Source organism: Adiantum capillus-veneris, chromosome 21 (genome assembly GCF_014529385.1).
Source record: "Adiantum capillus-veneris isolate H3 chromosome 21, ASM1452938v2, whole genome shotgun sequence".
In the NCBI taxonomy this organism is placed as follows: domain Eukaryota; kingdom Viridiplantae; phylum Streptophyta; class Polypodiopsida; order Polypodiales; family Pteridaceae; genus Adiantum; species Adiantum capillus-veneris.
This window is the reverse complement of record NC_140951.1, coordinates 111,593,951-111,618,737: the sequence shown is the minus strand read 5'-3', so window position 1 is coordinate 111,618,737 and position 24,787 is coordinate 111,593,951. Positions and strand designations below refer to the sequence as shown.

The 24,787-nt window shown below is 44.7% G+C and overlaps 1 protein-coding gene and 1 pseudogene across 2 annotated transcripts in view; one reads left to right on the top strand and one right to left on the bottom strand.

Annotated features, from left to right (window-relative positions):
* Positions 1 to 14,355, bottom strand: part of LOC147431542 (uncharacterized) — a 106,747-nt gene extending 92,392 nt beyond the window's left edge. The window contains exons 1-2 of one of the 2 annotated variants that reach the window (XM_086494104.1): positions 14,069 to 14,355; positions 13,743 to 13,882 (exon numbers count right to left, since the gene is read on the bottom strand). Coding sequence is in view for 1 of the 2 variants with exons in the window: in XM_086494103.1 (XP_086350229.1) it covers positions 13,743 to 13,846 (104 nt within the window). In the remaining variant the exon portion in view is untranslated. The remainder of the gene's footprint in view (positions 1 to 13,742; positions 13,883 to 14,068) is intronic. The other variant, XM_086494103.1, reaches the window with a different exon arrangement.
* Positions 14,356 to 15,348: 993 nt separating this feature from the next.
* LOC147431541 (uncharacterized) lies at positions 15,349 to 20,917 on the top strand (annotated as a pseudogene).
* Positions 20,918 to 24,787: the final 3,870 nt, after the last annotated feature.

Genomic DNA, 24,787 nt, shown 5'->3' with positions numbered 1-24,787 from the left:
CGTCGTCCTTGTCGTTTTGTTCTTTCTGTGCCTTTTTAGGGCACTTCGCGGAGATATGTCCAGTTTCCCTGCATTCAAAGCACTTCCCCTCCTTGACATAGAGAGCCCTCTGTTGAGGAGTGAGTTTGGGTCGTGCATCCTTTTCTTCCTTTTCCGGATTGCTCTTCCTCCTCCTACTTTCAGTTGTCGAAGTCTGTTCGGCTCTTTGCGTCATGATTTCATCTGTGGGGTAGGTCAAACTGCCCGAGTGGATGGCAAAACCCCCTTTCGCATGACTCATCAACTCCTGAATGAAAGCTGACTTCTGTTCCAAGCAGTGATCTCGGATCTCTGTAGGAAGACCCAAGGTAAACCGCTCAATCTGTTCCTTGTACGAGATCTTCTCAAATGAAGAGGCGGGTAGAAAAGAGCTCCAAAATCTCTCACGATAAGCATCCACTGTATCCTTCTTGGTCATCCGTAGATGGTTCCAAGCAGTTCGTATGTCGCGTTCATACTCTCGAGTCAGCCAAGAAGAAATAAAAAGCCTCTTGAATTTCAGCCATTTAACTGGCGTTGGCTTGTTTAATAGAAGCGTGGACCACCAAGTTCGAGCATTCCCCTTGAAGTAAGAGGCAGCTCGAATCTTAGAGTGCTCTGAGTAACGCCCTCCAGAGAAAGCTATGTCAAACTGCTGTATAAAAGACAAAGCCTTCGAAGCATCTCTATAACCAGAAAACGCGTCAAATTTAATTGACTGTCCACCTTCCTTAAAATCTTGAAGTTTCTTGCTTTTGTCTTCCAGAAAGTCATATTGGTAGGCTTTATAAAAATTCTTCTTCTTTGCATAAAAGCTGCTGTCGTCACAGTCCGAACTATTTGAAGACGAGTCCTCTGTAGAACTGTCAACCACAGGGCGAGACTTAGGATTCTTTGCCTTTTTCTTGCCCTTCCCAAAGCTTTGCTTTTTGCTTCGCTTTTTGCCTTTCCTGTCTTCTTCGCTCGAGCTAGAAGACTCGAAGAAGAAGAAGAATTGGGTACTCCTTCAAATCGAACACGCTTCTTCTGCTTTCTTGTCGATGCAAATATAGACTGACGACCCAAATAACCTAGGAAGTCAGTTCCTTTCTTCTGCTTTTTGTCGGGCTTTTCTGCTTTGTTCTGCGCGTCAAAAAACTGAGCAAGTCGTGCATCAACCACCTCTTCTAATTCTTGCTCTGTATACATCCTTGGCGTAGGAGGTTTCTTGAGTATCGGTTTAGGGGGTGGTTCTGTGGTTTGCTGCCACTGTGTATGCACCTCATCGAAAGAAGTCTGGCTCATATATTTTGCAAATTTCGGGTCCTTCGCAAAATTAAGCATCACATCGCCGATCAATCGTCGACCCTCCATCTCTTCGAGCTCTGCCTGAGTAGGCCAAGGCGAGCCGTACTCCTCGCGTGAATCTTCGTTGTGATCTCTTCCCGCATCTCCGGATGCAGAGAAAGTCGACTGATCTTTGTCTGAAGCCATAAGTGCCGCATAAAAAAAAGATCGGATTTCCCGTAGAAGAGAAATCAGCCGCGCTCTGATACCACTGTAACAGACTTGGACACTCCAAGTCGAGAATCTACCGTGATACCACAAATAATCAGTTAAAACAGTTCACAGTTCACAATTGATTCAACATTGGCCCGGCGGAGTTCCGTGCCTAGAGATATTTGCCCCAAAGACTGGCGCCCCTTTCGGTATTTCTTTTTGTATTAATCTGCAACTCAAAGTACAAGTAAGTCACCGGGACTCACTCTCAAACTCTACGGCCAGATGCTCTAAGAAGTGAGAGCTCAAAGACTCTTTTAAAGATTTACAAGGGATGCCAAAAGCAGAGCCCCAAAAGCTGTCCATAAAAAGCTGCCCCAAAAATAGGCTTACCAAATAAAGCAACTTTAAAAAATTAACCCCTTTCTCTCTCCTAGCTTGCGTAGAATAAAGCAAGACTAGCGTAGAGTTTTTCAGCCTTCATTTGCGTAGCAAAAAAAAAAAAAGAGCCCGACCCTCAGCCTGAAATACCGTACGTTGCTGCCACGTCATCTGTTTGCTTTTCCGTAAAACGCGGGCCTATCCCAGTTCTGCCGAATCTGCCACACCAACATCCGGTGAATCTGCCACGACAGCATTTGGCCAAGGGGAGGGTGTATGTGAGTGTGCACTGGGCAGCCACGTCATCACATTTTGTGACATTTTCCCTACCTACTCTGTCTCCAACTCCTTCCATATCTGCACAAGGCTAGGAGATCTTGGTACTCAACATCTGGGTTGTCGTGTATCCGATGTCGATCTTCCTTCAAAGACATGACAATGAAGATGGGATCTGGTGAGTCCATGGTTGGGACTCGAAGATTCTTCAGGAAAAAAAACTGGGAGAGGTTCTTTGGGTTCTTGGTTCTGCTTGGGTTCTTGATGGTTCTTGAGGTTCTTGATTCTTCTAGGGTTCTTCTTTAGGTTCTTCCCTTGGGTTCGCGAAGCTGAAGCACGCACAGAGCTTTGATACCAATGTCAGGTGCAGCGGAAGAGAATAAGGATTTGCTCGGATCTAGCACTCCGCACACAAACACAAGGGACACTTTACTTCACTTGAAAGAACTGAACTGAACTGAAAGAAAGAGAGAGACAAGAGAGAGAAAAGAGACAGCACAAGGATGTCGGTCCCAACCCTCAAGGGCCCCCTTGCTCTGTTGCAAGAGCAAGTACTTTCTTTATTCTTGCACAATGCTACTACAATGACTAAATGCTGAGATGTTGATGCTAATGAGTATTTATGCTACTGATGCTGGGAACTACTGAACTGATGGGTACTGAAGAAATGAGAGGTTCTATGTCCACGACAGTGATGTCGACGATGAGGTATTACGGGTTCTGTGTCGAAGATGGGGAGGTCGACGACAAGGTCTATGTCGAAGACGATGAAGTCGACGACGAGGTACTGCGGGTTTTGTGTCGAAGACGATGAAGTCGACGACGGTTCTGTAACAAAGACGGTGAAGTCGACGACGGGTACTGCTGGTCTATGTCGACGACGATGATGTTGAGGACGATGACGACGCTGGTGACTGTGATGATGACAACGATAGTGTCGTCGTCAAGTCCGGGACTGCGATGACGATGACGAAGCTATCGTCGTCAACAGTGATGTCGACGACGATGGTGTAACGACAACAGCGTCAAGGCTTAAAACCAAAAACACTAGATGCTCTGCTGGGGATCTGCTATTGTGGTGGTACTGCAGCCTGGATCTGAAAACGCAAGGCTGATCTGCTGAATTCTGAAAACGCTAGGCTGATCTAGGTCTTAAAGGGAAACTAGCGATGATCTGCAACCGGGTGGGAGCGGGTTCTCGCTAGGCTAAGGGCTGAAAACGCTGATTGCTTGAGGCTGAAAACGCTGGGCTGATCTTGAGAAAAACGTTGGGACCTATGGGTGCCTGCCTGCCTGCTCTACTGCAGGTGCCTACCCTTCTATGTTCTGCTTCTTCTGCTTCTACTGAGTGCCCAAATGGTTTCTTTTATAGCTCTTTAGCAATTTGCCCTACCTACTTTTCCAACAAAAGTCACTTATTAATAAATAAGTGAAAAATGTGTACTTTGGCAAAAAGGGTTCTATGGTTTGGAAAATGCTCATGCTGAAATGATTGTACTGTGCAAGAGAGGGTATGCAACTATGATCGGCCTGGGCATGCACGTCTTGCTAGAGGCTCACAAGGTGTCACGCTAGGTCCTACGCTAAGACTGATGCTAGACTATGGAAGAAGCATGTCCACGTGGCGCAAGTGAAGTGCGCACGTGACACAATTGTATGGGTCTTTTACACCCACTTATTCTCTCGGTTTGCTCTTCCATAAACAAGGTGCCATCTCCCTAAGAAGTCTTGTACTGTAATATCTTCAAAACAAATGCCAAAAGGTGCACCTATTGAGGGTCCAGTGTTGTGTAGGTGAAACGATCACGAGAAGAGGATCTCTCGGCTACTACAGGGACCTCCTACACGTGTCGGATGAACCACCTAACCATAACCACCATTCGGTAGCACCCCCACGCTGAGGCCAGCGTCTGAGGACGTAAGCGTGCACCTATAAGATTAAGCGTCCCATACCACTCGGCCTCACCTCCTCAAGGTGACCTTGAGAACTCCTAGTGTCACGGGCTAACCACTGGCACTCTGCCAGTGGGGGTCGATAACTACAAATGAGGCCTTGGCCTCCCTTTTATAATAATGGCCGACCACACTGGCCGGGTTCACACTACGTCTGTCCGAACATTGGACGCCCATCCGACGGCGTCTAGGCTAGATCCCCTCTCCTATAAGCAGGACATAACATACTTCTCTCCTTAAGAACCATTGATGTCCTCATCAATGAAGTGAGGATACTAAGCTTTCAAAGCTCTAACCGATTCCCAAGTAGCAAACCTTTTAGATTGACCCTTCCATTTAATTGAGTACTCGTCATAAGCCTTTTGGCACGAATGACGGGTACGATGCTCTAAAACCCCCTCTGGTTCTCGAGGAATATACTCAATTTGCATATCTTGCCATACATTTTCCTCGATAGGCACAACAACGTCGGCTTCGCCTAATTTTTCTCTAAGGCGGCTGACATGAAACATTGGATGTACACTAACATCCAAAGGAAGAGCCAGTTTATAGGCAACCTGGCCAATTTTCTTTATGATGAAGACCAATTATTTACGGCCAATTCCGTACACTTCTTCTCTTTCCCTAAGAAATTTGTGGTTTTGTGCGGAATTGTGGCAGTAGGACCTGTGAGCGCCCAAAAGCAGCAATCTGCGTCCGCAATTGCTAGAGATGGGTTTCGCCCTTGGAAATATGCGCAATCGTCGACTGAGCTGTATTTTCCAAAGCGGTAGGTCGGGCATTAAACCCTTGCAGAGCCCCCTCGAGAGAGGTCAAGCGAACGTTTGCGTTTTCCAGAGCAGAAATAGCTGGTCAAGGCTCTGGAAAGTGCCTGTGATCCATGTATATAGAGCATGCGTGAACCGAATTTGAATGTTACCTGGTGTGTCGTCACGCTGCGCATCCGAGCTGGAAGAATCCATGGAGAAATCCGGTGAAAAGCTAGAAATTTCACCCGAGAACGGGCTTTTTCTGCACTTTTCGGTCATGAAAAGCCGAACACTGAGGAGCTCTGCACATCGACGTGAGCGTCCGGGAGCGAGTGGGTGGTGGTAGAAATGCGTGAGCGCGAGCAAATGGGAGAGAGGGCTACGGGAGAGAAGCAGGAAAGCTTAGAAAGTGAAGCACTATGGAGTTTTCACTCTCTGTAAGAGGTTTTTTATCAATAAGCAGGTTTCAGACTTATTCTTATTTTAAAAAACCTTCAATGTCCTGGCCACTTCTAAAAAATAAACGTGCAGAAAAAAAAGCCTTGCACAAATGCGTGTGCGCTCGTGCTTAACGCACGACAAAGGCTCCAGCACTACAAAGTGCACTGCTCACCTCTTCGATGTTTTTTCCCCACGCAGAAGCCCACGCTACAAAGAGGGAGAACAGAGAAATATTAAATAAGATATTATATTGAATTTGTTGCAAAAGCTGCAAATTAATGAATAACTCCCTGGTTTTCATCAAAAATCAGTAAAATTGAAAAAACCTCTAATTTCCAACATTTTCACCTATTAGTTTGCTGATTTTTATCAAAAATCAGCAACAAAGCATTAGTTTTTCCAGCTACACGGACCGCCTACAAACACGCGTCGCACGACAAAGGTTGGAAACAAATGAATAACCAAAGGTCCAACAAATAAAAAGCCAAAAGTGGGAAGTCATATAAATGAGAGGCCAAAGGTCAAGGCAACCCAAAAGGCTAGGGTAGTACCTATATAAAGACCTCTTGGGGACATTTGTAACCATCATTAGTTTTTGGGCAATCTCTCTCTTTGAGCATTGTGAAGACGACCAAGGCTTTGAGCTTTCTTGAAGACAACGAAGGCTGAGCACTTGTGACAACAACTTGTCTTTTGCAATACAAAAGAAATACCATTCGATCTTGGGGGACACTCGTCTTGAACGTACGTAGAGGTTTCAATAGGCCTTATCCTACGCAAGAGCTTCCCAGGTGGCGCGATGCAAGAATGCGTGTGAACTTTTTGCACCCGTTTAAATAAAATCCCTTATTACCCTAGCATATTCCACTTCCTCTATTACCCTTGGGGAGCAACCAGTCGACGACCATGTCCCGACTCTCCCATTCTTTCTCTCTGCCCCCTGCCTTAGAGAGGCGCCCTACGTAGCTACGGGCTTGCCTCGTGCGGTCAGAGCCACCAGCGAGGCCTCGCACAGACAGAGATCAAGAGGCCCGGCGGGGTTGCAGCCTTGCTTAGCGCAAACAGAACTAGCAAATAGGCCTCATTGAAACGAAGATAGAGAAAGAGAGATTCCCTGCGGGGTTGCAACCTTGCATCGTGCAGAGACAACAGAGCCCTGCCTCGCGAAAGTATGAAAGGCACCACCCTTTCCATTCGACGATTCGCTGAGAGAGAGAGAGAGAGAGAGACGTGGTTTCCTGACTTAGAAACATGAAAAGGGTGAGAAAGAGACTCGAGAGGTCGTAATGTTTTGCCTGTGGATTTCCCAAGATTCTTGTCAAAAGTGGAATTTTCAAAATGTGGCATCTCCTACTTGGTAATTTGTTCCATATCTGGAAAGATGAAAGCGCTCTTTGAGCCACGTATGGTTGAAAGAGGCGGAGAAACAGACATGCTTATGCTTATGATGCCTACACTTGTGTGTGTGTGTCACAAGTGTGTGTGTGTGTGTGAGTGAGAGAGAGAGAGAGAGAGACCTGCATGTACCGCAATTAAGGCTGCCAAACTCCACGTCAGAACAAAGAGCAATCACAGGAAGGACAGAAGAGAGCGCACGAGCATACGCATGCACAAGAACGCCTGGCACAGAGACGACAGTTGATGATGAGAGAGTAGATAAGATTGAAAAATGGCGGGGAACAGTGATTAGGGTAAAGGGGCCAGTTTAGAGGCACCCAACTTTGACGCCAATTTTCTCAAGCAATGCTAATCTGTTTCGAGCATGGAGGGGTGCAAAAGAAAGCATTGCGCAACAACAATGTACAGCAAAATTCGAAGCTTGAATGGGGCAGAGGACGAATCAAAACGGCAAAATCAGTGTAAGAAAAACGAATACCATGGGGTATTTAGCTAATAAGTTCGAACTTCAAACCAAGCAACATTGGTCGCATGCCAGCCACCCTACCCACCTCAGCCATTTGTCATAGCCAGACGTTTTAAGTGTTAGTTTTTGAACGTTTTAAGTGTTAGTTTAGGGACCCGACTTTGTACTAGCTCCTTTATCCTGATTGTTCAATTGTTTGAGGAGAAAATCCAAAACGCTCGTCTGAAAGCATTGATGATTCGGTTTATAAGGTCGCTAAAGTGGATTCATGGTTTTTGGTCACTAAAGTGGCAACGCATGTACCAATTATCGCTAATACATATTGATGCAACTATGCCAAATCGTCCTAGTTACACGAGGACCTCAATAGTTACATATAAGAAAAATAACTACTGCAAGTTTATGTGCTTCTATTTTTGGAAAATTCTCTCTTTCAGTGGAATCAAGAAAGATTCTGTCAAAACGAAATCGAGTGAGAAATGAAATGGTGAGAAAACTGGAATGTGGACAAAGGAGGTGCTCTCCGGCTGTTGTACTTTGTGAATCATCAATAAAGAAAGATATCGAAAGGGGTGTCACACTTTGCGGCCAATGCATCTAGAAGCAAAACTCTGCTATTGATTTCTCGCTTGGGTGTCCAAGCCTATTACGGTGGTATCATGCACTCCCTCGTGGACAAGTCTCTCTCTCTCTCTCTCTCTCTCTCTCTCTCTCTCTCTCTCTCTCTCTCTTTCTTTCTTTCTCTCCACTTTAGCGACCTTATAGACCGAATCATCAATGCTTTCAGACGAGCACTTTGGATTTTCTCCTCAAACAATTGAACAATCACGGTAAAGGAGCCAGTACAAAGTCGGGTCCCTAAACTAACACTTAAAACGTTCAAAAATTAACACTTAAATGTCCGGCTATGACAAATGGCTGAGGTGGTTAGGGTGGTTGGCATGCGACCAATGTTGCTGGGTTTGAAGTTCGAACTTATTAGCTAAATACCCATGGTATTCATTTTTCTTACACTGATTTTGCCGTTTTGATTCGTCCTCTGTGCCATTCAAGCTTCGAATTCTGTTGTACATTGCTGCTGCGCAATGCTTTCTTTTGCACCCCTCCATGCTCGAAACAGATTAGCATAGCCTGAGAAAATTGGCGTGAAGGTTGGGTGTCTCTAAACTGGCCCCTTTACCCTAATCACTGTTCCTCGCCATTTTTCAATCTTATCTACTCTCTCATCATCAACTGTCGTCTCTGTGTCAGGGAGTCCTTGTGCATGTGCATGCTCGTACGCTCTCTCCTGCCCTTCCTGTGATTGCTCTCTGTTCTGACGTGGAGTTTGACAGCCTTAATTGCGGTATATGTAGGTCTCTCTCTCTCTCTCTCTCTCTCTCTCTCTCTCTCTCTCTCTCTCTCTCTCTCTCTCTCTCTCTCTCTCTCTCTCTCTCTCTACGCGTAGGAAGTCAAATAGCTCCTACGTTAAAGTTTAAAGATTTTTAAGCTTTAAGATAAACTTTTAAGTTTGCCCTATTCTCAGTCCCTCACCCTAGTACCCTAATACCCTACCCCACATTTGTGGCTCGGGTTGGATGGATCCGCCTATCGAAGGGGAAGGGCCGGGTGTAGATAGCTACACCACCCCAAAAAAAACAACAGCTACATTTAAACGGGGAAACAGAGAGATACTGTACTATCACCATGATCCTTACGAGTCGGGAAAACCTCCAGGATACATGATGAGCTAATGATGGAGAAGGTCCAGGTGATGCTCAAATCAGAGCTAAACTATATGAGGGATGACATCAGGAAGGAAATGCACGCGAGCGTTGAGAGCTACAGGAACTCCATGTATGGAGACATGATGATAGAACTAAGGAGAGAGATCCGGGGGATACAGAATGAGGAGATTCGGATCTTGAAAACGGAATTACGAAACCTAATCAAGGCCGAAGTAAATGTAACAGAATGCGTTATGCAAAAGAAACTCGATGAGGCAGTAGCAAGTTTTGAAGCATGGAGAACAAATATGGAAAAGCACATGGGGGAAAAAGATGCAATAATCGAGGAGCTAAAAGGAGAACTTGCGGCTTGCAAATCTACAACTAAGGAGAAGGGAGACGACCAACCTTCGGTGCTGAAGGAGCTCGAGGACATGAAGGATCAGATGAAAGCTCTACGTGAAGGAGATGAACAGAAATCGAAAACGGCATCATGGGCGGAACGTCTTTTTAAGACACAAGAAAAGGTTGATGAAGCAGAGAAATGGATTGAGGATGCGAAGAAAGGGAAGGCCCAGATGCCCGAGACCACACCTACCTCTACCATTATTAATATGACCATTGAGGAAGAGCAGAAAAGGAAGAATTGGGCTCAGCATGTGCGGGTCACAGGAGTCAAAGACAAAGAGAACGTAGATGAAGAAGTGAAGGAACTGCTACAAGGCATGGGCATCACAGAGCCTACTCACACAAGTGCATGGAGAGTGGGCAAGAAAGGAATCGATGAGAAGGGAAACGTAAAGGATAGGGCACTTATTCTCCGCTTCCCGAATATAGAAATAAGGAAAGAATTTCTAAGGAAGAGGCCAACTCTTAAGAAAACCGGTATTTTCCTGGGACATGACCTTACATTGGCACAAGTGGCACACATGCAAGAGTTGATACCAGAGATCAGGGCAGCAAGAGAAAAGGGGAAAATCGCCTTTTATAGAGGAGGGAAAGTAGTGGTTTTGGAAAAGCGCTTAGCATGACAGTGCGAGACCTATGGGGCGACGCTCCGGACAGCGGCGTGGAATTGTAATGGATCATATAGGCTAGATGTAGGTGCCTTTGAAGACAGCTTTAGGGACAGACATAGTTTTCTACTCAGAGACACACCAGATACCGGGACAGCGTATGCCACATGTGAAGGGTTATTTATGGGAAACAGCTGGTCGACCAGACAAGAGATCTCTACGGGGTAGCCGGGGTTCAGGAGTAGCAGTCTTATTTAAAGAGGAGCTGAAACCACTACTACAGATTATCAGGAAAGATGAGCAAGCAAGGTATATGTGGGTGAGAATGAGAGCCGAGACAGGTAGATTTCTATATATCGCTATATGCTACTTCCCTCCAAGTACATCAGTCTACTCCTCACCTAAAGGACAGTCCCCTTTCTCCATATTGAATAATGACATATGGGAGTTCTCTAGAGATGGAGACATCGTTCTCTTAGGAGACTTTAATGCCAAAACGGCCAACTCTCAAGCAGTATTCTATGATACTTCTGAGGAAATGCTCAGAGAAGTGGATTTATCATAAAGGGGGCTTACTAGAAACTCACAGATAAGGAACACACTGAATATGGGAGGCATCTCATGGAGATGGCAACTATACATGGTTTGGCCATACTTAATGGTCTAGAGAATTTCCCTTTATCTGGGGGATTCAAATGCTTCCCGCACAGGCATGGGGCCAGTACAATGGATTATGTCATGACTTCACCAAGCTTTATTTCTAGTATCGAGGACTTTAAGGTGGGACCCAGACCGGTTGGGATTGCAGTGGATCATGCTCTCTTGACCTTATCAATCTCCTTCCAATACAATGCCTCTCAAGTACAAAGGAAAAAGACACACACAAGATATACTTTCACGCCAAAGACTGATTCAGTCTATGTGGAAAAGATCTATAATAGGATGTGGGCAGCCGAGCCAGTATATACTGTAGAGGAGATTACTTCTCAATTAACAGAGATACTACATGGAGCAGCACAAGAGGCATACCCACATACTCAACCTGATCACAAGAGAGGATTTAGGAACATGCCTCAAAACAGTTGGTATGACGAGGAATGCAGAGAGACAAGAACCCAGGTCCAGAAAGAGCTTACACTTGGGATCATACAGTCTCGGATTGCTCTTCGGCGTATAGTACGTCGCAAGAAAAGGGCATTTTTAGTCAAACTGGAGAAGGATTTATATCAGCTCTTCTTGAGGACTCACATGAGGCCTGGCGCTTATTTCACGAGCACTCACCGCCTCCGATGATTACTTCTCCTGAGATTTGGGATCAATATGTAACATCATTATATATGGTATCTGGACAGCCTCCATTACCAGATCCACTAGAGCCATGCCCTGCTACTAGTACTTTCACCATTGATAAGATGGAAGACAAGAAGAGCATATGATCATGATGGTTTAGTAGCAGAACATTTGATCCATGCTAGGGATCTACTTTCAGAAGTCCTTGCTCGTCTGTTTAATCGGGTCATGTGTGAAGGATTACCTGAATCTTGGAAATTATCTACTATCGTACCTATTTTGAAGCCAGGAGATCCTATGATACCCGGGAACTACCGTACCATTATGGTAGGTCACACATTGACCGGACTGTACGCATCCATTCTTGAATTGAGTAGATGGGCAGAGAATGAGGGCATAAGGGCAACAAGACAAGCTGGATTCAGGAGGGGTTATTCCACTTTAGATCATATTCTTACGCTCAGAGCCATTATTGAGGAAGGAAGAGCAAGCGGGAGAAGGATGTATTGTTGCTTTGTGGATTTTCGGAAAGCTTTCGATACAGTACCAAGGGCCAGATTGATGCGCAGGATGCAAGAGTTTGGGATCCCCAAAGAGATTATTTGGGGGATCATGGCCTTATACAGGTCAATAACTGGTTATGTACGTACTCCAGAAGGGGATTCCGACATTGTTCATTCCACCGTTGGAGTAAAGCAGGGATGCCCACTGTCCCCTACTTTATTTGGTATGTACATAGATGAGGTATCAGATTACATTGATAGAGAGGGTGACAGAGGTGCTCAACTTACAGGGTCATGGATCCCTTTGTTGTTGTATGCAGATGATAGCAGAATCACCAGATGGAATGCAGAGGCAGCTAGATGCATTACATAAATTCGCGGAGGATAGTGGACTGTCGGTAAACTTGGGTAAAACCAAAGTTATGGTGTTTAACACCACACCGCAGTGGGTTAGGAGATCGGCACCTACATTTGCATATGGCCAAGATACAGTAGAGTACACAGATGCATACACATACCTTGGTGTGGTATTTGCAGGACCGACGTTTACTCTTAAGAAAGCAACGGATGCTAGATTATCCAGAGCCTCTGCGGCCTTGGGAGGTTGGAGAGGATGTGTTCACAAGTGCAGTTTCAGGAACCACGAACAAAACTTTGGCTCTTTGATACTGTGGTGGCTTCGGCTATGCTTTATGGGGTCCAGATTTGGGGACCATCTGTGGATCAGGATAATTGGAAGTCAATGGAGAGACCTTTGGTATCTATGATTTCCCGAATGATTAGAGCCAAGGCCTCCGTACCACACGCGATTACCCGAGCGGAACTAGCTGCCCCTCCGATAGAAATTGAAGCTCTTACCAGATCAATGTCCTTTATACATGGTTTGTGGGATACAAATAATTGCCGATATACTAGACTGGCCCTCCAATCCTCTCGACAATTAGCAATGAAAGGGGATACATCATGCTGGTATCCGCAACTGTCCTCGTGGTTTCAGAGACACGGGTTCAGTATGGAAAGATTACCCCCCTTCCAATACTCTCTTGAGGCTGCATCATTGGCAATTACACGAACGGCTTATACAGTTGGATACTAAGAGGACATGGGTAGACCCTACACAAGAATTGGGCACGAAGATGGCTGACTACAAAGAAAACTTCCTACAGTTATTTGAAGATGGATTTGTGATTCGCTCGAGCTACATGGATACCCACCTGTTCATGGTTTGAGATGTGCTATTGGTCAGATTTGTACATCCTCACACTAGCTGGAAATTGAATTTGGCAAATTTAGGGGAATCCCACCTGAGAGCAAAATTTGCAAGTTATGCGGAATGGAGCCGGAGACAGAATTACACTACATATGCCACTGCACCGTATACTATGAGATACGTGGGCGTTTTCATTGCCTATTTAAAGAAGTCTTTGGACCTCTAGATAGAGTCGTGCAATACCAAGATCAAAGATGCTTAGGCTTGTACCTACTGGAACTACATCGGCACAGGGATAATCTAATGAGAAGACAAAGAGCACTACAGCCTCAGAGGCAGATCACAGATTTCTTCGGATCGAGAGAAGCAGGAGTGGAAGGAGAAGCAAGAGGGGAGTACCCACATTCATACCAAAGGCACCCTCATTGACAGGGCGATTGAGCTTAGGAAATCGAGATGACCACGACCGAGATGCAGAAGCACACTTCACCGGAGGAGACTACAACAAAGGATTAGAAGCATTCTAGCCAGACACCCAGAATGCTCCTAAGAAGTTTATTTAATACTTTGTATTTAGTTTTTCACACTTTCACACTTATTACTTTAGTACTGAGGTACCCAGACATTGTAACAGATTCACCACTTTTGTATCAGTTTGGTCTCATAGGTCATTCTGGCCTTTTGAAGATGTTAATATAACATTTCAGTTCATTTCATTTCTCTCTCTCTCTCTCTCACACACACACACAAGTGTAGGCATCATAAGCATAAGCATGCCTGTTTCTCCCCCTCTTTCAACCATACGTGGCTCAAAGAGCGCTTTCATCTTTCCAGATATAAGTAACACTGGGATTACCTCCTACTGGCTTGTTCCTTGAGATTCCTCACACCTGAGGAATACGTTTGACCTTGATATTCCAATTTCCTGCCCTTCAAAACAGCAGGCGTCATAACTCGCATAAAGATGCGCTAACCAGTCTGAGCAAGCTTGCGGACCTGCAAACATCAGCACAGTCATTCAATGACACAAAAAAAAATTCGCACTGACTGCTACAAACCTGCGCTCTCAGGCATTCGATCGTCGCCTCGGCCTTGCTGCCAGTATGCTCTCTCTCTCTCTCTCTCTCTCTCTCTCTCTCTCTCTCAGCGTAGGGCTTGCGGGCAATGACTTGAGAAGCTTACCTCTCTCTCAGCGTACGGCTTGCTGGCAAAGCGTAAGCAAGGCCTGTGAGAAGCCGAGAAGGAGAATGAGGTGTGTCTTGCAGCCTACATGAGGGCAGAGTTAACAGAGTGACATAGAGCAGGGCCTGGTGAAGGAGCAGAAAGAGGAGGCGAGGAGGCGCAAAACAGGTTGCTGGCAGGCCACGCGAAAGTTAGAACATCAGGTTTTTTTGGCTACATGCATAATCCACTCGTTTGCTGGTTGGTTAGGGCAATGCCTCTTGCGGGCCTGCAGGGGTTCAAAACCTGGTAGTCTTTAGCGTTTTACTTCAGCCCATTAAGGCAAGTGATGCAAGGAAGTGATGTAGGGAATTTGAGAAGATTTTGAGCCGCCTTACCTCCCAATTGGTCACCAACTGCACCCGCGTACAAAGTCGACAAGGTTAATTATTTGTCCATGGTTGATAAGGTTGATTTTATTTGTCAAAGAGCGCTCGCGTACAAAGTCGACAAGGTTAATTATTTGTCCATGGTAAACAACGTTTATTTTATTTGTCAAAGAGCGCTTTCATCTTTCCAGATATAAGTGACATTGGGATTACCTCCTACTGGCTTGTTCCTTGAGATTCCTCACACCTGAGGAATATATTTGACCTTGATATTCCAATTTCCTGCCCTTCAAAACTTGGATGCAAGATTCGTACTCAACCCAGCAGACCTTGATATTCCAATTTCCTGCCCTTCAAAACAACAGGCGTCAATAACTCACATGAAGATGCACTAAGCAGTCGAGCAAGCTTGCGGACCTGTAAACATCAGTGCAGTCATTCAATGACACAAAAAAAAAAATCACACTGATCGAGCCTCGCGCTACAACCCTGCGCTCTCAGGCGTTCGATCGTCGCCTCGGCCTTGCTGCCAGTGTCGCCTTACGGCCCTCGCCTTACCTCCCAATTGGTCGCCAACTGCACCCGCGTACAAAGTCGAAAAGGTTGATTATTTGTCCATGGTCGACAAGGTTGATTTTATTTTTAATGTGCCAAGCTTGCATGAAGTATGGTTATCATGGCTTTACCCTTACATTTTTATCATGCATGGCATGTGAATGTTTGTTGAAGCATCAGAAATCTTTGAGTACAAAAGCTCGATAAGGTTTTATTCTTGAGATGTCACTATCTAAAGCAAGGCTTCCTGTTTTACTACTATGGCATAGTAGCTTTCAAAGTTTGAGATATGTAATCAGCATACATACTTGGGGAGCTTTGCAAAAATATATAACTGATAATCGAATATGTGCCGGCATGTACCATGCCAAGGAGCTTCCAGGATACATAGTAAGGACTCAGAGTATATCAGAATTAATGGCTATGAGTTGGATCCAAAGTAAAATAGTTTCGAAGCTACAATTACGAGCCGAATACAACGCTCACACTCAAGCCAGGAGGGCAACCCTGCTCATTGCTTTAGGATCTATGAAACGGCACCAGAGGGTTGGGGAATTGGCATTCTCGTGATACAAGTTTGCTTTTTCTATACAAAGGCCGAATCGTACTTGAATGTATCAACATCATTTAGGGATAGTGCAAGGCACTTAAGCAAATTGGCTTAAAACATAGAGTCAAATACTTTATTGTGGCCAAGGTCTTATCAATCTATTCTTTCTAAGTTGCATGCAAAGTCGTGCTGGTATGGTGGAGTTAACTCTATCCAAGCAGTTTGTATGCTTCGGCCACGACACAAGATAATCGACCAAGGACATCGCTACCATCGAATGGTTGGTTAATTCCTTGATAATTGCCAAGATGGATTCAAATTCAGGTGGTCTCACATGCAATGGAGTCATAGGATTACTTTAGCATAGGTAAGACCTTGTTTGTTTCTAGTGACTTTTATTGATGATTATCATGTTGAAGATGTTGCAAGATACACCTTTAACCTTCTTTCAGCAGCAATTGAGGCTAGTATATTTGTTTGTCCTCGTTGCATATATATATCATTGGTTTTGTGCACAAGGTGCATGCAATACAGATATTGATTTTCTTATGTAGTAGGGTAGGCATGGCATGGCTATCAAGCAATTAGATCATGTGATAACATAACTCTTCTAAGAGAGCCTCAAGGCAAGCAATCTCTTGTTTCCAAAAACCAAAGAATACCTAGTATGTGTAATTTCTTTTAGGTTTTGAGATTTTTTTTTTTCTTTCAATGGGAAGATATGATTGTTCAAATGAGATAGTTGTGAATAAGATTCCATCTTGAGAGGAACTCCTACTTAAGTCTATAGAACCAGTTGTATTATAGGAACACCATGTTTTGGGTATGATCCAACTTGTGAATGATAAATCGCTTTATAAGTGTTGAGGATAACTTATTGGACCCTTCACACTTGTGCTTTCAAGGAAAGAAGTTCTCAACTACCAAGGGGTAGTAGAGCAGTTCACTATACCAATCGGCTTACCATCACTATTGGTAGCAAGGTAGCCTATGCCGGAGCCCATCTACCTAGTGATTTAATTAGTGTACTTTTGGAATCAAACCACGAGTTTTAGGTTGCCACCAAGACCAAGGGTTCTTGGACAAGATAAAACCAAGGTTTTTTTCAAGCTATGCAATGGTGTTGCGCTTTTTTTCAAGCTGTGCAATGGTGTTGCGCTTTTTTTTCTTGATACACGTGACATAGTTATGAATAGCTACAAGCTAGTAGTTATGAGAAGGATTAGAAATTAGTGTACGAGGTAACTACTCTGATAATGTTTCCTTATATGTGTTAATTTTTCTTATGAGGGAATCAAGGGTCCTCTCCGAGTATTTTATACTCTCAACTCTCTTAAGACGGTCATAGGCCTATAGGGTAGGGATCGTTTTTTGGCACATGTTTTCCGACACAAGGTGTACAATGTAGTCTAAGATCTCAAGGATTTCGTTTTAGCTAGTGTGGAGCAAGTTTTGTGAAGGTCCATCTTACTCATGTCACTGAGTGTTTCTAGTTACCTCCACATACAAGTACTTTTCATACTTGATGTATGTCACGTTTACTAATATCACTATATGAGACATATTCCACGTTTGGAGAATATGAGTCTCTTGATTGACACATGCACCTTTTCCTTAGTTATGTATCATGAAATAGTCCCTAGGTGCTAGTCAAATCCGTCTCTTAGACCACTTCTAGCATGCGATATTGGGAATAATTTATGTGGCAAAAAATTATTGGGTATCTAATAAGATTTGTTCCTATAACAAGTATCGTAAACAACATTACATGCAAGAACTAATATGTATCTCATTTTCCATAATCCCAACTACATAGTTATCAAACCTACCACCCATTTGTAATGCATGGCTAATGGGTAAGTAAGGACCCTCCTTTTCTAGTTCAGAGTTACTTGACTCTCACTGCTATCAAAAAAGACTTAACTCTTACAACTACATTCCCTGGCAATCTTGGCACCCCACCCACCAAAAGGTCGCTTTTATCACTTCAGAGCTTGAAAGATATATCATTAGAGAGAGCTCTTTGGAGGGCTTCCTAGCCATTCGTGCCCTTTTCTTCCAAAGGCTTAGAGCAAGAGGATACCCCCAAGCTCTTCTTCATACCTGTTTTTCCCTTATCTCTTATAAAGACAGAGACTCTCTCTTAATGAAGATACCCAAACCAAAAAACTCCCCCGCTGTGGTCAAAATTCCTTTTTCACCCTTTACGTGCAACCTTAATCTCTCTCCTGCCTTGATTAAACCGCTCTCGCTTCAGCCTAGCACCACACCCGAACTATCCAACCTCCCCAAACCCCTTATTTTCTGGCTCAATGCACCCAATGTCGGAAAGTTGCTAAACTCAAATTCTCGCCAACCCCCCCCCCCCAAACATCCTTTTCACCCTTTACGCGCAACCTTAATCTTTCTCCTGCCTTGATTAAACCGCTCTTGCTTCAACCTAGCACCACACCCGAACTATCCAACCTCCCCAAACCCCTTATTTTCTGGCTCAATGCACCCAATGTCGGAAAGTTGCTAAACTCAAATTCTCGCCAACCCCCCCCCCCCCCCCCCTTCCCCCCCCTTAACATCCTCTAGTATAGATGTACCCTTCTGTCCTTTTCCCCCCTTTTTTGAACCTCTCTTTAATAATCGTCCCCCCATTTTCCTTGCACTTTGTGCCTTGATCCTTCCTCTTATATTACTTTTTTGCCTCTCTTATCCTGATGTTACCCACCTAATAGTTCACCCTGTACCAAAAATGGTTTGTATTTACTACTTTGTACCAAAAGATGCCAAGTATTTATTGCTTGGTACCATAAAACCCCCCTATCCTCTTAAACCTCACTTTCTACCCACCTTGGGTTTGTAACCCTCAACCCTTATTTATACCCCCCCCCCCCACTCCTTGTTACAGAATTAGCGCTACTGATGAGCTTGATATAACGAAACGCGTTTAGTGCTAATTCATTGTCTTCCCCCCCCCCCCCCAAAAAAAACAAAAAACCATGCTTCTCTCTTATCACATTTTTTCTCCACTTTCTTGGTGAGTATCACTCGCTTAAACTCTTTACATTTCATTAGTTTTGTGGCTCTTATGCCTTCGATGTTATAGCGTAGCGCTTACCAACAGCCGTTTTATCCTTCCTTCTCCCTTTTCACCCCCCCTCATCCCTTTAACTTAAGTTTTTTTCGCTCTCTTTGTCATGGTGCCCCTCCTCGTCCCTTTTCCTTAAGCGTGCGGTGATCCCTTTCCACCATGCCCATCGTACTTTATTGAAGAAGCATGCACGTGTTCCCTCCCATTTGTTTATCTCTGCCTTCCTCCCCCCCCCCCGCCCCTTCCACCACCCTGCGCTTCAGACATTGCCATCACAATTTTTTCCCCCTGCTTACCTCGGCCCTGCGTTCCAGCCTCCGCCATCACAACACCTTCAATAATCTTCCTCTATACTTTGCACTCAGAGTTCTCTATTACCTACACGTATTCTCTCACCTTCACCTATTTGCTCTCCCCTTCCTAGTACTCATTTTGCTTCGCACCTGCTTGTTTTGCTCCTGCCTGCCTTCTCGTCTATACCTCTCACTTCTTAGATGCTCCGGCAGTTAGCTCTCGGCTCCACCTGTGCACCAGGCTGCACCTTGTCCTAGCCGAAGTTTGCAGACTCCCTATCTCACCGAAGCTGGTCGGATTCAGGACCACGCAGGTAGCGACGACCTCGACCCATCTACCTTGACAAGCATACATGGGCGTTGTTTCACCTTGTGGGCCTGTCTTAACACCTCACTACTCTTTGATAGAGTGCATACACCTTTCGATTTGAGGCTTTGACTATGGTTCAATAGTGGTGGACAGAGTCAAGCAATAGCAGGAGATGCCGCATAATGTTTGCAGTTTAAAGTGTGGGCTCCGTTTCAACTTCGCAGTCATGCAAAGGTCATGCAATGCCACAACTAAGGAAAATTCTGCTTAGCTTCACACATAGAACTCCGGAGTCATCACCTCTATCCTTCACAACGGTAGCAACCGTTCACCCCAAGCCTTCTGCAAAGACTTGAACCATCCACCTTTTTTAGTATCTTGGGCCTTCGACAAAGACAACAGCCAGTCACCATGTTCGGTATCTCAAGCTGAATGACTGCACGTGTGACTTGTAGGACCATGCCATGGCCTACCTTAACTAGCAAAAGCCTCCCACTCATGCCTTCATTGCCTTGTGCTAACTAAAAGCTCGGAGGACTCTTGCGGTGTCGTCTACACCTCCTAGTACAACAACCCCGAATTTTTTGCTTGGAGGACTTTCTCCGTGCCGCCTACAACTTCTAGTACTACAACCCTAATTTTTGGCTACATATTCCCACAGTCGTTCTATTGTTGCAGCTTACCCAAATCCTCCTTGTTCTCAGAATGTGTAAGGTCTTTAACTTTTGTCAAAAGTGTATGTCCAACTTTCAAAAGCTTTTAGGCAGTTTTTTCCATGCTGGAATAGTGTCCTTTTAGAATGGTATAGTGGCTGGAGGTTTACAGATTTCTTCATATATTCTTTAACTTACTAAGGAAGTTGTTGCTGTTGACATCCGTCAGATTGTGCAATTAAGGTTTCAATTTGGTGTGGGCCACGTATACCTACCAACACCCCTTCAACATGGAATCCTCTTCCACCCAATCCCTCCAAAGCAATCCCACGCCTTCCTTTGGAACCTCCCCTTTCCTTCCAACATCTAGCTCTACAACTATTTTCTCTTCCAACGGCTCTAGCTTTTCCACCAATGGCCCCTCCTCCCCAAAGATCACTTTTGCCTTTCTCACATCGGCAGCCTCTTCATCAACTTTTGTCGTTCCCATATCAGCATCCTCTTCATCAAATTTTTCCACCACTCTTCCAGGTTTCATTTCGGCCTCTGCCCTCATTAACCCCTTTGCAGTTATCTCTCAACCTAGCTCTATGAATCCCTCTTCCTCCCCCAAGAAAACCCTTTTTAGCACGGAAGAACTCCAAGGACTCACGGCAAACCTCCCTGTGGAGGAATTTGATTTCTCCCCTCCCTCCTCAAAACGTGCCAAAAGCTACGGTGCACACTTTGGCCTTACCTCTCAAAAGGGAGTGCTCCCTAATCCTCCCCTCATGCTCCTTTCTCTTTCGGTGCTTTTTCCTCCTCGTTCGCCACTATCCCTTCCCCTTCTTGCTCCAATGACTCTTCCCTAAATCTTATCCCCCCCACTTCCCCCCTCCCCACCCTCCATTACCAAGCCTCAAGAGCTCGTCAAAATTGTGTCAGGTTCCCTACAAGAAATCAAAACTATTAATTTGAAGCTTTCTAAAGCCAAATCTCACCTCCTCCACCTCCAAAATCTTCGTGCTAGCAATAAAGCCCCTAATAGCCTTTGCATGAGACCACCACGCCTTGTTTTGGAAGACTCTAGTGCCCAAGCCCTTCTGAATGCTAAGTTTGTTAGGTTTAACATATAATACCAACTTGATTGCTCTGATGTTTATATACAAGCCCAAGCTCTCCTTGTTGAAAACCTCCAAAATCTTTTTGACTTCTTCCATGATGTGGTGGAAGAACGTTTGGAGGATCTCGTTAAAAAACTCTCGCCCATTTCCTTCCCTAGAGTTCAACCGAAAGCATGAGCCAAACAACTTGGCTTATGGGAAAAATTCTTCTCTCTTGGAGTTAGACTCTTTTGTTCAAAACTCTATCTTACAAGCACATTTGGCTACTTCCATTGAGGCAGCAGCTCACAATGCAAGAAAGAGATCCCAAGAGACCCTCTTTGCCGAAGCAATGGAATTACTGAAAGAAGACACCGTGAGTGAGCTCATGCAACATGAGGTCACCACTCAAATGAGCAAACTCCTCTCCCAAAAGACACCTTTGAACATCTATAAAAACCCTCCCTCTAAAAAACCCTTTGCTTTCAACAACTCCCCTCATTTACAACCTTCATCTTCCCTTGCTAAACATAAAGCCCCCTTTGAAAAATACCCCCCGTCAACCATTCAAAAAACCTAAAAATGCCATCTCCTCTCCTCACGCCCCAACACCTCGCTTAGTAAAACCCCTCTCTCTGTGGGTCTTCTTCCCCCACCCATTCCCCATTTGCTCAAATCTCCCAATTATCCCCTTAATACCCCCCCCATGTTCTAGCCACCACTCTCCCACCCTTTTACCTCTTCCTCCTAATCCTCCCCATCTCCCTTCCAACTTCCTAAAAGACCTAGATTTTCCAAAAACCTACAATGGAGGAGAAAGTAGGTGTTGAGCACCCTACTTCGTCGATCCATCTGCTCTTCTCTAAACCCCCCCCTTTTTCCTTTTCTTTGGACCCCTCCTCCCTTTTCAACCACTTACCTCCCCACTACACCCCGCTGTACTCCTTCCCCTATGGTAAAAAAAGATTTAAGTTTTGGCTTCCACTTACTAACCCCGCTCTTTTTAAGGTCATAATTCTAGGAAATCCATCGATTTATGAGTTAGAAAATAAGGTCACTAACCTAGCTTGCCACAACCTTCGTAATCGTGCTCTCTCTCATTGTGAAAAGAAGCTACTGGGTTAAGGCCTTAAGTATATCCCTCCCCCCTCCCCTCCTACTCTCTCCATTTTGTTACACTCTTTTTCTAACTTGGAAAGAAACTATGTCATAAAATCTAATATCTAACCAACCCAAATGATTTTCTCATATTAAATTGATCACTTAATGTGGGAGAATAAATGGGAACAAGTGTTAAGATATAGATATGTGCTTATAGATCTATCTCAACACGGGGCCAATAGTAAAGGGGCCCAAATGGGAGATGGTCTATCAAGAGCAAGGCTAACCAATGGAGCATAAGACCTTAGGGTTAGCTTCATTGAAGACCTCCAATAATGTGTGTAAAAGTCCTTTGACCTTAGGTAAGCTAGGGCTGAGCTTGAGGTGGGAACCCGGCCCAAGCTCGAGGTGCTTGTCGCGCTTGAGGTGCTTGTCATGCTTGAGGTGCTTGATTAAGATGCTTGAGGTGCTTGACTGGCTCCATGCTTGAGGTGCTTGACTTGGTGCATGATTAAGGTGCTTGAGGTGCCTTGAGAAGCTTGCCTGAGATGCTTGTGGGAACACCCCCTACTTCAAGTGCTTAGTCATGCTTGATGACTAAGGGGCTTGCTCATCCAAAGTCAAAAATATCCCTACAAGGAGGGGGGCGAGCCTACAAGGGGGGCGGATGAGAGAGAACACACACACACACACACACACAAGGGAAGCCCCAGCTTGAAGAGGCAGCAAGGACACTTGTCAAGTTCCTCCCCATGTTGCCCTCATGGTGTGCCTGAAGCCTATTGGTTGGCCACCCAAGGGGTCCAATGATAATTTAGGATATTTAATTAATTGATTTTGCATTTATCAAGTCCTCTCTCTCAAAGGGGAAAGGGGGACACTTGTCCCAAGGCTACCCATGTTGCTTGTAATGGCTCCTGCTTGTGATTGGCTAGGCCTGGAGGGGTCCAATGAGCTTCAAGCATGAGCTACAAGGGGGGGTAAATCCAAGCAAGCTAGGGGGGTGCTTAGGGGGTATACTCACCCACACACACTCACAAACACTCTCATTGTGTACTATGCAAAGTGCAAGAGCTCCCTCTCCTTCTCCAAGCAAGTAGAGGTTGAGAGCCTACACCAACACTCTTGGCTATGGAGTGCAAATCCATCCAAGAGCCATGCTTCAATGCTTGAGCTTGCCATCTATTTCTTCTTCATTACTATGCTATTATGTATGCTAGCACAAGAGTTATGATAAGTGAGGAACTAGCTCTTTCTCGTATGAAATGTTTCTTCTTCCTCTTCCCTACCCTCATTCCCTGCTAGCTCTCTCCACCTTCGAAGGTGTTTGAGGTCTTGGGACTGAGGCTTGGTATAGTTAAAGATTTTTTCAAGTTTAGGTTATGCTATGATGGTGATGCATGAAGCTTTCCATCTTCATTGCTTCACCTAGGTCACAAGGAACACAAAGAATGTATTGTAACAAGTCTCTCTTTATGGGAGAAATCATAATACAAATGCCTATTGGAGGGGGGACCGGCTCCACATAAATCCGGTCCTCAACTGTTGTCATGTTCTCTAAATTCTCTCTCTTGCAAAAGTATTGTCCATGCCAAGTTAACTAATTGCTATAATTATGTTGCTATCTTCAATTATGTCTACCCGCTATGCTCACAAAATCATTTCTTGAAAGTACTCTCATTAAATTCCGCTACTCTCAAATTGAATAGGCAAATTCCATTACATTGGTATCAGAGCATTTGGTTTCTCTTTTCTTGCTTAAGAAGAGAGGTCCTTAAGTAGCCTATAAATGGTTGATGTTGTTAATTATAATAGAGTAAGTGGAACTGGGATCTAATATCGGTTTTGTTAAGCCCACTATGTGGGGGATGGTGCACACCTCTGGAGCTTTGGACTTAATAATGGAGTCTTTTTAGACTTGCCTACGGCTTTACCATTATTGAGCCATAAGAAGTCCGAAAGGAGCTAGCCCTTGGCAACTCTGCTATGTTAGACCTACTCCTCTACTCTCTATAATTAACCACTTTAAGCCGTGGGTGTAGATACTTAAGAGCCAATTTTCAAAGGCTAAGAGGAGTGGCAACTAAGGTTTTGAACTGCCAAAGCATACACTAAGTATAAACATAAATTTTGTTAACATGGCTGACAATAATCAAGAGAGTAGAATGAACATTGATAGCTTTGATTTTGCACATGAAGGTGCTAATGATGATTCTCCCATGTTTGTGAATTATCTCATCGCTAGGTTGCAGCAAGCTATGGGCAACCCTGCTTTGCAAGCCGAAGTTACTCAACAACTTCGTGCTTATGGAATTTCCCTTCCTCTCCCAGAGGAGAGAGAGCTTAGGAGGCCTCTTGAAGAGACCCCCAAAAGAAGACTCTCTCCCATTCGAGAGGAGGAATCCAAAGAGAAAGAAAGCAATGAAAGTATAAGTTCTTCTGAAGAGGTGGCTCCACGAAGACGACGGTCTAGACGATCGCCTACTCCTCCCAAGAGGAAAAGAGCAACCTATAGTCCTTCTCCTCATCACTCTGAAAGGCAAGAGAGGAAACAAAGGAAGAAAAGGGCTAGGAAGAGGTCACCCTCTTCTCCTTCTTCTTCACCTTCCTCCTCTTCCGATGAAAGTTATGGCTATTCTCCTAGAGAATACAAGAGGGGAGGACATCGCAAATCATTTTCTGCATGGCGAAGGTCACAAAAGCTAAAGAAGTTCAAGGAGGGAGG